Source organism: Sardina pilchardus, chromosome 4 (assembly GCF_963854185.1).
Source record: "Sardina pilchardus chromosome 4, fSarPil1.1, whole genome shotgun sequence".
Classification (NCBI taxonomy): Eukaryota; Metazoa; Chordata; class Actinopteri; order Clupeiformes; family Clupeidae; genus Sardina; species Sardina pilchardus.
In genome coordinates, this window is record NC_084997.1 from 27,162,115 (window position 1) to 27,176,049 (window position 13,935).

The 13,935-nt window shown below is 43.3% G+C and overlaps 1 protein-coding gene across 1 annotated transcript in view; it reads left to right on the forward strand.

Moving 5' to 3' along the window:
• The window catches only part of LOC134078920 (low-density lipoprotein receptor-related protein 1B-like), a 263,590-nt gene extending 252,288 nt beyond the window's left edge, over nucleotides 1–11,302 (forward strand). The window contains 5 exon segments of the mRNA XM_062535086.1: nucleotides 171–184; nucleotides 768–772; nucleotides 5,166–5,198; nucleotides 8,817–8,820; nucleotides 9,622–11,302. Of these exon segments, the coding sequence (XP_062391070.1) occupies nucleotides 171–184; nucleotides 768–772; nucleotides 5,166–5,198; nucleotides 8,817–8,820; nucleotides 9,622–9,762 (197 nt within the window). The 3' untranslated portion in view covers nucleotides 9,763–11,302.
• Nucleotides 11,303–13,935: the final 2,633 nt, after the last annotated feature.

Here is a 13,935-nt window from a genome sequence, read left to right on the forward strand (position 1 = left end):
TAAGATCAATTTTCCCCAATCATCTTTTGTAACGTAAATGCCATGTGTGGATGTGTGCCTCTGACTGACACAATTGAGAAGAGGGAATCAATTTCTATGCAAATGATCCTCATCTCATTTTCTGTAAGGTTAACAGATCCCGATAATGTGGTTTATTCAATGGCACTGAGACACTGGCAAACCTGTGGGATGATGGATTTGCCTGTGTCAAGAAATCATAATGTCTGACCTTAGGCGCTGACGAGGTAAATGAGTGCCTCGTCCCAGTCACAGATAACAAACAAAGAAATGAGAATTACATGACTCTGTTGCTAATGTGGAGATGGTGCCTCTGTTCTACCGGGGGTATTTCATGTTATTTCACGTATTCCATCTCTCGGGATAATCACGATCCGACAGGATTAAACAGTGTATCAACATTACATATGGAAATGTGGGAAAAGCTTATCCGCTTTGAGTGTATTTGCTGTGACCAGGTTATGGCAATCAAATGTTCCTTTTCATCTCTGGGATGAGTGATGAGCCTGAATTAGATTAGTACCCATATTTCTTTTTTTGTTTATTTAATTTGTATTTATTTTTGTTCAGAAGATTTGGAGTCGCTTGTTTTTGTACACATACAGTATGAAGAGTGTAGATTTTGTCCTCTTGGCGTGTAAGGGGGGAAAACCCAGACTAGGCTATCATTATTTCATCATACCATTGCACTGCTTATGCGGAGACAACCTTGCAAGCAGTTGTTGCTGACATAACTGATTACATGCTAGATATAGTGGTCTCTACTGAGAACATATTGCCGCAGGGTGGTGCATTTTAGGTCAGCCTAGTTTGATTCCGCCATGCGTTTTAGAACAGATCTTTCTTCTGACAACCAAAATTATAAGGAGTTTGGGTAGGCCGTTGGATGCATGCAGGCGTTTTAGGGCTGGCAGCTCCCCAAGATTGTGCCTGACTGCAGGCTTGGGTGCTGTCGAGCATGGGGAATGTTATGAAATACAACCAGATGATGCAATAAAGTAGCCATGGTAGCAGAGCAGTTTGTAAATCAGTGTTATCCCCTTATCAAGCAAATTGGCAGTTAGATGAGCAATGTAGGCGTGGGTGTAAAAATGCGTAACAAATCATGGCCATTTTCCTTTTCCCTCTGAGAAAGTATTTAGAAACCAAATGAAACAACGTCTGACAGTTTCTGTTTTAAGTATAAAGCAAACAATTATTTGTTCTTTAAATATATTCAATCATTTCATTATGGAACGTAATCCTTGGTACACCACACTTTGAAACCTAAGCAAGACATGCTTCAAGTGTAGCCTATATATTTCTATAGCTATAGCATGGACTGTTTGCACTTGAGATGACTTCACAACCAAGTTAGGACAACAAATATGCCCATTCCACATACACACACACACACACACACACACACACACACACACACACACACACACACACACACACACACACACACACACACACACACACACACACACACACACACACACACACACACACACTGCATCATTTAGCACAATTTCATGCCTTTCAGATCAGGGCCCAGTCTCTTCCGTTTGCAAATAATTGACAACACTGCTTGCAAGAGAGGCTTTCACTTGCTTGGACAATGCATTTCAAAGGGCATGGACATGTATTGTTTTGTTGCTAAAAATGTGTATTGTCTTTTTAAGCCATTGATGTGAAAGCAACTAACATAAAAGAGGGTGTGTGAATACAGTGAGTTCCTGCAAAGTGGCCACTCCTGCAATGCAATAAATAGTAACAATTTAACACAACATACAACTGGGCACAGTCACAAAATGGAAATAAAGACACTGACAGATCTAAAGTTAAAGTTTGTGCTGTCAAAAACTCTTGACAGAAAGAACTCTCTTTACTTTTCCACATTTTTGGTTTCTGATGTTCATCCTTCATTGCAAGAAAGTGGTCTCATTCTTTTTTCTTTTTATCTCTCTCTCTACCGTTGTGCTATTCCGTTGTTCTATCTGTCCGCAGTGCTTATGCCAATGTCCTAGTCGACTTATGTGTTTCCCCCCGCAATTTCTTGCAGCTGCACAGCTAGCTTCAAGAACCAGCGCTGCGACGAACGGGCCAACCAGTGCGATTACTACTGTCAGAACGAGGGGATATGCACAATAACAGCCTTTAACAAACCCCACTGCAAGTAGGTCCCCCACAAACTCCATGTCCCCACAATGCCGAGTCCCCATAAACCACCATTTGTCAGTACGGGACTGAGGCCTCATCCCTTCTGCCCCAGTCCTGGTCCACCATCGTGTCCATGAATGGCGCCGATCTACATGCATCTGAGAGCCCGGCATCATGTGGTCAGCACTAGCCCTGTCTGCCATTTCATGATGGAACCCATAGACATTCACCATTTCTGCAGTCACTGAAAGGTGGTGGTGATGTGTGTGTGTGTGTGTGTGTGTGAGAGAGAGAGAGAGAGAGAGAGAAGCCCCTTTCACATTCACCGAATTTAACGCTAAATCAGCCAAATTTAACGTTTAGGCTGTTCCTTTCACATTGACGACACGGGGTGGGGAGTCAACCCGCCTCGGCAATCCAACCCGTCTCGGGGGGTAGTATCAGAGCCGAGCCGTGTTGAATATGAAAGGAACAGAGGTCAACCCCGCTATTAGGGGTGTGTGCATATGACGTATTTGGCAAGGCAGGAGGTTAAAATACAGGAAACACACAAGAGACAAGACAACTTTGCTGTGTCCATATCTATGGCTGTGTAGCCTACAACAATCGCGTTTTTTACGCAGAGAGTTCCCTTCCCTGAACTTCCTTTTCTCAGCACTTCGGTCAAGTGTTTATTGTTGCTAGGTTACCAAAACCGTCTGCTGCCAGCATGTCTTTTTAGAATGTTTACCTAATGCTAGCTAACTAGCCAACGAGCTAACTGTCAGAGCAGAAGTTGTTCAGGACTCACTCGGCACACTAAAATATGACTTCGACAGACAAAAGGACCTCATTTGGCATTCAAATAACATAACAAGTGGCCCGCCATCATTTGGAAGCTAAACCACGTAGCACTAGCATGACAGTTGTGTTTATCAGTTTATCTCCGAGGTCCAAGGCATGCTTAACGTCATTGTTCACTACCAAATTGCGTGTGACGTGCTGCTAGGCAACGCCTCCCATAACTCGCCTCTGAACCCGGCTTCAAACAACCCCGGGACCAAAACACGTCTACCTTTCACATTGCGAAATCCCCTGAACCCGCTATTTCTTAAACGCTAATGTATCGTTTCTGAATGTGAAAGGGGCTAGAGAGAGAGAGAGAGAGTGTGTGTGTGCGTGTGTGTGTGTGTGTGTGTGTGTGTGTGTGTGTGTGTGCACTCAGGCTAGTGGAGGGGTTATGAGTGTGTGTTTCTGATTGTGTCTGTGGAGAGAAAGAGAGAGAAAGAGAGTGAGAGAGAGAGCGTTTGTGCATGTGTGTGTGTGTGTGTGTGTGCACGCAGGCTACTGGAGGGGTTATGAGTGTGTGTTTCTGATTATGTCTGTGGAGAGAGAGAGAGAGAGAGAGAGAGAGAGAGTGTTTGCTGATCTGTCCTTGTGGGTACTGTATGCGTGAAACAAATTTGTTTTCTTCCCAGTGCATTCCAAATTCAACCAATTACTTACACAGATGATTGTTCTGGGAGCCTTATTTGCATCTGGGTAGTGTGTTGTGATGGTTGTTAAAAACGCTTTTCAGTGAGTAATAGCTAAATTATATGTTGCTTATGAACACATTCCTCATTATTCAATCCAGTTCCTTTTTTCTCTCTCTCTCTTTTCTTTTTTTTCTTCTACCCAGTGCAGTTGGAAGGGAATCTTATAATTTAATCAAAGTAATGTGGAGTTCTGTTAATTGTTTCCAAAAAGTTTTTAATTTCCTCCAATGGATCCCATTTAATCAGCATTTAATCTTGCAGGATCATATCGTAGCACGCTCTCATTCCCTTATCTTGCCAAGCGCCCCATCCATTCTTCTGTTCGCTTATTCCCATTGGTGTGTGTTTGAACCTCAGCGCCCTGGCGTTGGAACATCGGCACGACGACTGAGTGTGCTCACTCCTCCCACCACCAGCCTCTCACAATCACACACAGTGACTCATCACTTTCCTCCAATATCATGACTCAGCTCCTTTTCCGTTCAGTCTGTTGATTGTTACCTCGGGGGGGGGATCTGGGGGTGAGGGCAGGTAGTTAACATGATGCTCTATGATTTATTTATACCTCTGTGTGTGTTTGTTCATCCTCTCTGTCGGATGTGAAGGATGTGTGTACTGTGTTGTTGAAACCGAGGCCAGTAGTGACTCTTGATCTCTTGGAGAACGCCAGCTGTTTGTTTATTGGACGTTGGCTCATTCTGAATCTCTCTCCCTCTCCCTCTCTCTCTCTTCCTCCCTCTCTCTATCTCTCCCTCGCTTTCTTCCTCTCTCTCTCTCTCTTCATCCCTCTCTTTCACTCTCTCTCTCTCCCTCTCTCTCTCTCTCTCTCTCTCTCTCTCTCTCTCTCTCTCTCTCTCTCTCTCTCTCTCTCTCTCTCTCTCTATCTCTCTCTATCTCTCTCTCTCTCTCTCTCTCTCTGCGTCTCCCTCTCTCTCTATCTCTGTGTTCTATCACCTAGGTGCTCAGCTAATTGGTCAGGTACACAGTGTGAGCGGCCGGCGCCTAAGAGCAGTCGCTCTGACAACACCAGCCCAGGTGAGCAGCACTACAGGCATCAGCCCACCCGCCAGCAGGCAGCCGCAACTACGTTCATTTGAATGTAGACAACACAACGCAAACAGTGGTGCTATCACCTGATTTACCGCCCACAGTTATGTTAGAACAGCACATTCCAAGGTACACTATCCCAACCAATCAGCTTGTTGCTTCTGGAGTACACAAGCCTGTTGTGCTTGAATATAAACAACCTTTCACCAGAATGAATGACTGCAACATAGATATCCACTTGACTTTGCCTACAATACATAGACAGTATCGAGATAAATACTGTCTGTGGGTCGTCGTCGTTGCGTCGTCAGATATGTATTACTATTTCTCTTGAAGAGACAACGACAGAGATCATCTATTCACCATGACGTGATCTGTATCTTTGTCAGGCACGGGCAGGGAATTGAACCTGTCTGGTACAAACTGGAAACATTTTAGCATGAATTCAACAAGCGAAGGCCCATTTACAAAGTGTGAGAGCCGAACAACAGAAAAAAAAGTGTCATACCTGGCTGCTAGAACATTCTGTTAGCCATGGATGGATGAGCTTGTCAGCAGTAGTTTGAGATGAACTGAAAGGGAATAAAAAATGCCACTGAGATCAGCAGTCCATTCTGGAGTGAGGCACATGGTTGGAATATAATGTAGGTGAGGCTAGCAGTACGATGCTTATCAAACATGCAGTAGGCCTTTGTGAGGCATATGTGTTTAAGATGAAAATCCATTCGTATACATGGCTGAAACACACTTGTCTTATCTCTGTGTGTGTGTGTGTGTGTGTGTGTGTGTGTGTGTGTGTGTGTGTGTGTGTGTGTGTGTGTGTGTGTGTGTGTTGTGTGCATGTACTGTATATGCACTGTTTTATGTGTATATGTTATGCCAGAGCAAAAAAACACAACATATGTTCCCTGTTTGATAAGCGGATAGTCTGATATTTCAAGGTTGCCTCTGAACATATATCTGGCAGGCGTGCGTGTACATTATTTAAGCCCATCTGTATGTATGTCTGTCAGACCCAGGGGAGAGTGTCTGAGCCTAGGGCTCCTCGAGGCTAGCGTACCCAGAAGTATGTGGAGCTGTGTTTGGGATTATGACCCCCTTCCCTCCATCCCTCCCCTCCTGTTGCCTCTGTTTTAGGAAGCATAGCAATCATCGTGCCCCTCGTGCTGCTGGTGATTCTGATAACAACGGTGGTGGCCGGTGTGTTCATCTGCAAAAGGAGGCAAAGGTATCTATACATGCTGATAGTGTTCCCCCCCCATTCTGCACCTCATAGGTACAGCTTTCAACAGCTGCTAGAGGGAGATTTCTTTTTATTTTTTATGAGCAGTAAACAGTGTATCCAAATGCATGGCTTAAATGGTTTGCATCCAAAAGCTTCTTTCGGTTCAAAGCGTGATTTGATTTGAAATGCATGTTATGAAAGCATATGTACATTGCACTATACACATTCAATGAGAGAATTTGGACGTGTGCCAAACCAAAGCACATTATCATGGTATAAGCACTGTTTTGTGCATACGTTCTATGGTAGTTATTGCTGTTTACCTCTCAAAGCCACCATAATTTCACCCTTACTTCCCATATTTCATGAATTGTTATGGTGTATAACATGGAATAAAGTCATCAAGCAGAGGCAAGCTTCTTCTATTCTGGGGACAGTTTGGTAGAAACCATAGACTGACAGAGACCATTTAAATGGCAACAGTGTGTTTAGGCTATTTGTGGGAAGTATGTAAATGAACTGCTCTGCCTTTTGTTTTATGAAAGCATGTTGAACATCTTATATCACTATCAATGTGTTTAAGTTACTCAGGAGTAGTATGCTACAGATTATTTATACTTTTGGTTAGGTATTGATAGACATAGCTACAACTGTGAGATGATACAGAGTGGTGATATTGTTTGATATTGTTATGTTTTTGCGTTTTTGCGTTTGCATGGGTAGTTTAAAAAGTCTGTCTCCCAGGGGCAAGCGAGTCCAGAGACAGCCCATGACCAACGGAGGGCTGAACGTGGAGATCGGCAACCCGTCCTACAACATGTACGAGGTGGACCACGACAGCCATGCCGACGCCGCCGGGAGCCTCCTCAAGCCCAACTTCACTCTTGACCCGCACAAGGTCCGTATCGTCCGTCCTCGTGACAGATAGCTATGTCCAGTTACAGTTGTCTCTCTCGCTCTCTCTCTCTATTGTTCTCATTCGCGAGTTATTTTAATGTTAAATGGCTAAATGTAAATGTTAATGTATAACGACGTTCCAGGGTATGCTATCTGTAAAGTCGGCGGTGGATAAAAAAATTCCCGGCTGAATCTCAGGCACCTTATCTTCCGAGGCTCGTCCCTCTCCCTCTCTCTCCCTCTCCCTCTCCCTCTCTCTCTCTCTCTCTCTCTCTCTCTCTCTCTCTCTCTCTCTCTCTCTCTCTCTCTCTCTCTCTCTCTCTCTCCCTCCCTCTCCCTCTCCCTCTCCCTCTCGCGCTCTCTCTCTCTCTCTCTCTCTCTCTCTGTGCTGTTCTGTGACAGTGATAATTTAGGGGCTGTTCATCCGACTAACAATGAGAGAGACATTAATTCACCCTTTCTCACACTCAGTCACTTCTTATCTGACATGCTTGTCTTTCTCCCCGCTAACCCACAGCATTACAAATGAATGGTAAAAATCTTCATTGAACTTTTTATCTGCTGACTAACTGGCTTGTCTCAGCTCAGAGTCGAACCATCTCTTCCTGTTTCCCCCCCGCCCCATCGTATCTGACATCTGCTGTTGCTACCCTCACGTAGATCTGTGTTTATTATGAGCGTGATTGGAAAAACACTACACTCATACACTATTAGTTTTTTTGTTTTGCTATATGCTATTTTTGCTAACCTGAAGCCTTTTTGAAGTAGACAATTACAGCAGGCCTATTGACCCAGCAGATTTCTATTCACCAATTAATGATAGCCTTTGTCATGTCAGACAACAAGTAATCTGAGGTCCAATAAAACACATGCGTATAAGGTGTCAGCTAGAGATGAAATCCCCAAAAGCTATCTTTAATGTGGCCATTCTGAGCTAATATTTGAATCATGATTTATATGTCAGGTCAGTTGCCATGGAACCCATATGTAGGTATCAAGTGTCCTCTACAGTTATGAATGTATAAATGGTTGAGCGATAACTTCATGGTAATGTAATAATGAAACTGAGAATGACCTTCAGTTGACAATTTATTTAAATTACTTACTAGGGATGGTTAATTTCATATTGATTGTCGAAACCCTGTGGCTGTTTGATATTTGTACTTTGCTCATTAGCATAGCTTATTGAAGCACTGTTGTTATCATGATGATCGGGTTGTCATTGGGTAGGCAGGTATGAGGAAAACATGAGGAACAAGATATGGGCAAAACATGGGAGAATGCGGTATGGGGCTAATATGGGGAAAGGGCTAATATGGGTCAGATATGAGGCAAATAAGGGGGAAGATTGTTGTTGTTGTTGTTTAGTCACTGACCGGATATATGTGGATGTTGGAGCTGAGTGGTCGGAGTGTGTGACATGTTTATCATGTTGAGTCACTGGCCTGGTGTATGTTGTAGGGCTGGTGTGTGCAATCCAGTGACCCTCGCACCATCAACATTCACACAGTCCAAAAAGAAGTCATACCCGGACAGGTGAAGCATGGAGATAACGTGAACGTGTGTTGTGTAATTGTTATCATCAATTCATTAGGGTGGATATATCGCCTCTAATGAATTATTCATGAGTACATCTGTTTGTGTGTACACAAGTTTGTTTGCTTCCCCTGTTGTGTTTCAAGATCTCCACACAGTGATAACTCACAGTTGATAATACTGTGGTAATATCTAACAACGCTAATTTGGTCTGTTGAACCAAGGAGACCTCACCAAATGGCTTCTGGATGTATCACATCCTGGGGTTGAGGACCCTACAGAGAACTTTCTTCTCCTTCTCCTTCCTCGGTTGGCTCTTGACAAACACAGGAGGCATAGCAACAGACACCGGCTGCTATTTTTAATCCCAGCGTGGCAGGCTCAAGCAATTGCGCGCAATCAAGGCCCAATCATCTGAGCAACCTTCTAAGTGGCGTGTCGAGGCCACAGAAGGTCACGGTGCCCTTGTATCAATGAGTGTTTTGATACCATTACACTGCATGATTAGTCACACTAACACTTTGCCGGTGGGAAAGGGTAGAGCAGCTGTTAGTTGCGCTACAAATGAAAATGAACCCTGTCAATCATCCTGCATTCCACGCTTTGTGTTTTGGTTTTTAGATCAAATATGTTGCCATATCACACACTAATTGGCAGTAAGGTGTTGTAAATTTACAGACTCTGGAATACATTATCATAATAGCCAGTGTTATTATAATTAAAATAATGTTTATAACTGGTTCCTTGTTCAAAATAAAAGTTACTCATGACTATACTGTTATATAACTTTTTGTTCTGGATTCAAATGAACACCCTCAGTAGTTGATCCGTATTCATTCTCCAGCATGTCAGACTTGTTTGCACAGCTAACCAAGCTTGTCTGTGTGTTTTCATGGTCTGTTATTGTAAATACAGCCACTGTCTTCCCAGTGTCCCTCGCACCGTTTCGTCTGCATTTCAATGACAAATTTGCATGTCTGTTACACTCATTATCAGCACCAAACTTGTTAATTGTCTTTCATTCTTTTGTCTAATTCAATAAAAGATGTCAAGACATGTCAGTTGCCAATTTGAATGACAGGCAAAGTCACAATGTGTCAATGTGAGACTTGAACTAAACAATGAGCTTGTGACATGTTGCACTTGTTGCCGGTCGTTCAAAAACATAGGGCTGCTGAGTTTTTGTTCAAGTTTGTTTTTGGGTGTGTGACTCATCATGCTTCTCTTTTGTCACAGCCTATGAACTACTCAAATCCTGTCTACGCGAAGATATACCTGGACGGACAGAACTGTCGGAAACCAGTCATCAACATTGATGAGCGGAGAGAGCTACTCCCAAAGAAACTAGAGGGCGCTATTCGAGAGACTGCCGCATAGCCTGACCTTACGCTTTCTACTCCTTTTTTTACGTCCGTGTAAAAAGTGTAAAAAAGAAAAAACGACAAAAATAAACAAAGGGAAGGGGATAAAGACGAGATTTTTTCTATTTCCTATCAGGTTCGGATAACTCATTTAGGTTTGTTTTGACATCAGCATTACCTCTGTGTCTCTGTGTTCACAGCCCTGGACTTAATATTTGTCCGTTATTATTTTTTTTTTCTGTTTTTATTTTCTCTGTTTGTTACTTGTTTTGTTTTGTTTAATGGACATACATATACTGCACTATATATGATGTTGATATAAGAAGCTGCTCATTTGCAAATGATCTTACTTATATAAGTAAACCACAGTAGCAAATGAAATCTATTCGATTTTTCATGTTTTGTTATGAAATTCGCTTTTGCTACAGTATGTGGGACAATAACTTGCTTTCATGGCTTCCTGTAACTGCAGTTTCTACAAGTGTTATTTTTACTTTGAAGAGAGCACTTGTTTAATTGTGCTCTGTTGTGTTATTCTGAGAATTCAAAACAAATGTATTTTTTGTCTCAAATGTTTGGTCACCTATCACTTTTTTTCCTGTTTGCTTTTGCTTCATCCACATGCTTTTTGTTTAAACAAAGGCTGTGTTCATGGTTCGAAAGACCTCGCTCTAGCCAAGCTGTTGTGATCCAGCTGTGTTGAATGAACAAACACACAAGCAAACCAACCTCTGTTCAGTTTCCAATGCATTGTTTGGCTTTGTCCAGGATGATATAAAAAAAGAAGAAATGCTGCATAAATTCCACGTCTATATCCAGTCTAGTCAAGGGATGTTTTTTTTAAGCAGTTTCAGTTTTACACTTCATGTGTTCTCTCTTTCTTGCTCTTTCTCTCTCTTGCTCTTTCTCTCTCTTTCTCATTCTCTCTCTCTCTCTCTCTCTCTCTCTCTCTCTCTCTCTCTCTCTCTCCCTCCCTCCCTCCCAACCTAAGCCTAAGCCTTCAAACCGGTGTGATGCCATAGAAAAAAGCTACATTATACATTGTTAATGGAAATGTACAGCGTCCACAACGATAACTGACTCTTGGACTTTGTTTGGTGTCGGCCATCAGTCACCTGGGAAATCAGCCTTTCAAAAACGAGCACATGTGAATAGTACGCTGACACATCTAAACCGCTCAAAATTTCCCCTAGCGGCTCAAAAGCGACTGGAACCCGGACAGTATTCTCTACGTAACGACAGCTTGTGTAAGTGACGTTTTCCGCTTATGTCCAGCACAGTGTTTTCACCCATCCACCATACGCTTACTACACAATAAGATTACTTGGAGAGGACTTGACATGACCTTACTGTTACATGGCAATTTTAGAGTATTATATATGAAGTCATTTCATCTGCTCCTCCAGAGAGAAAGGCGGATGAACAAAACAGATTTTATAATTTTGTATTTGATTTGTATGTCGTTTGGCTGCTTGTCTTTTGAAGAACTGTATTAAATGTAAGTACTTTTATATAAAAAAAGTGAATCAATATAAAATAAAGGCATTTTATTTCCACTTCACATCCTGTGATCTTTTCTAGCTAAAAATATGTGCCAAGTGTGATGTAATGGCAGTTAAATTCACAAAAGTTGTCGTGCCAACCTACCAGGGCCGGGTTTCCCAGATTTGTTAAGAAGCTCTTAAGTGCTAAGAACTTCTTACGAGCGCTCTCAGAATGCTCCGTAGAAGTTCTTAGCACTTAAAAGCTTCTTAACGAGTCTGGGAAACCCGGCCCAGACCGTTACTGGCTAAATAACATGATCAGCAAATAACCAGAACGATTTGGAAGCTCCAGGGTGAAAGATTGAAAACCTGCTATTTCTCTTGCCGTTTGGTATTGTATAAGCAGTTAAATTGTATTTGTGCTCACACAAGCATACCATCCTTGGTCTGCATCTTTGCCTGTTGTATTTCTGAGTTAATGACATCGGTACAAAGTCAAACATTTTCCATAAACCACACAATTGTGCAAGAAAGGAACATCTCTGTTCTACCTTTCCAACTCAAAGTCTATCTGCAGACGGTAGAGTAAGACTATTTTGCGACTTATTATTTCAGTCACGTTAAAAAACACCTAAATGAACAGTAGCCAGAGCAAATAGTGTACATTCATATGGTGCTGATATTACCAAGATAATCCTGTCCTGCTTCAACCGTAAGGTCCGTCGTCGCTGGTCTCAACTACTTCTGTCTACTTCTGCCCACAGGGACTGAGAAGTGCTTGAGAGTTATGAGGCCCTCTTCTAGCGGTCAGCCTAATGAAACTCAATAATGTTGTGAGGAGGCCTGGAGAGGTTTACTGCCTTGGATGGGCTGCATGAAGCAGTTCAGAATTCAAATAGCCGCCTGTCCATTACTCACAGGGAGAGAGAGAGAGAACATAAAACGATGTGATGCATAATGCAGCCAGATCAAGATGAAGGACCTGTGGCCTTGACGGAGAGATAGAGAGACAGAAAGAGAAAAGAGGGATGGCAGGTCATTGATGAGAGCATTAGTTCCTGTAAGACTATTGTACATGTATAGAACATGTCCTCGCCTTCTCATCTGATGAATACTGCAGTTTAAACTCCTGACCCGACGCCACTGTTGGAATAGCTTTGTGTAACCTATTGAATGAAGGCTAATGGCTTCCCTATAGAAAATGTACCTTCACCTTCGTACCGACTGAGCGGGGGCCATAATACAGCCTGCGCAATGCAGTGCCGTTTATCCTCTTTACCTGCCAGCGGGCTTGAGTACTCTCCACGAGGCGCGCGCAGGTCTAAAAGCCCTGCTGGGTTCATTTTACTGGATTCAGGTGTCAGTCACTCAGCATCCGTGAGCGATCACGCCGCAGAGTTTAACAAGCGTGCATATTTACGATGCAGGGCCTCTTAGGGCTGATGGCAACGGAAGTGCTGTGGACAGGGGGTGAGTAAATGGATGCCTATGCTCTACAATGGACAGGGTTTCTGTAAATGGATGCCTATGCTCTAACTGTGGACAGGGTCTCTGTAAATGGATGCCTAGGCTCTAACTGTGGACAGGATATGTGTAAATGGATGCAAATGGATACATAGTTATATTCCTTCCATGTCCTTGTCCTTCTGCCACAATCTCCTTCGACTACACCTTGACTGCTAAACCTCTGCACTCTCATCCTCTGGTAGTGGTATTTTTGTTGTAGCAGTGCTATTGTTACCTAGCCTGATTGCCAACGACTTGAAAGGCTCTGCGAGACTTTAGTCTGACCAAGAGCCTGTGCTACACGGTTTCTCCAAGCGCTTGGTTGACCCCCCTCCTTTAAGTGCCTCGATTTGCTACTGGTCGATGTCAGAAAGCGGTTTGCCGAGTTTAAACCAATAACAACACTCTTTCCTCTGCCTTGAACACGACTCTACCCAGAGCTGTTGGAGCTGCTCAAAGTTGATTGGTTCTCGACCCAAGGGGGCAGTTCCACAGATTTGGGGAATTCAGAAATCCTTCCCGATTAGCAGTTGACCAGACCAGCGACAGCGACGCCGAAGGTGTTACGTCACTGGGAGGGCGTGCCAGGCTAATTGTTACCTTCTTGGCTATTGTAGTTATGTCGCTATTTCTCCTTTTGTACGTTGCTTTGGATAGAATTGTCTGCTAAATGAAGACATGTCGTGTAAATGTGACATGTGGATGTTGTTATTGCTGTAGTGCTATCGCAGCCTGGGCACTGCAGCATGGTCACTGCTGCATGGTCACTGCTGCATGGTCACTTTGTAGCTTTGTGTATCTTGATTGAGGTATTAGGCTACTATACTATTTGTGGTCCATTTTTCACAGGATTTACATGATCTTAGCTGGATGAGTTTAAAATGCACTGGGCCTGGCTGGAAGAATTTGATTTATTTGTACTTATCACTCCATTTTGTCGACAGGTCTCCACGGGGCTCTGCAATGTGGCAATATTTCTGTTCAAATCCCCTGCTTTTCACTCCGCAGATAGATCTCTCCGAGGCAGACTGATGGCACGGGGGTCTGTGCCAAGGAGCGAATGAAAAGCCACAGAAATCAAAGCGAGCCTTCACTCCATCGCATGATAAAGCCGCTCGAAGACCTCCTGGCACCTTTCGCCCATCCATCCATTACCTGTCCTACACTGGAGATGGGGGGGGGTGGTGGGGGGGGCGTGA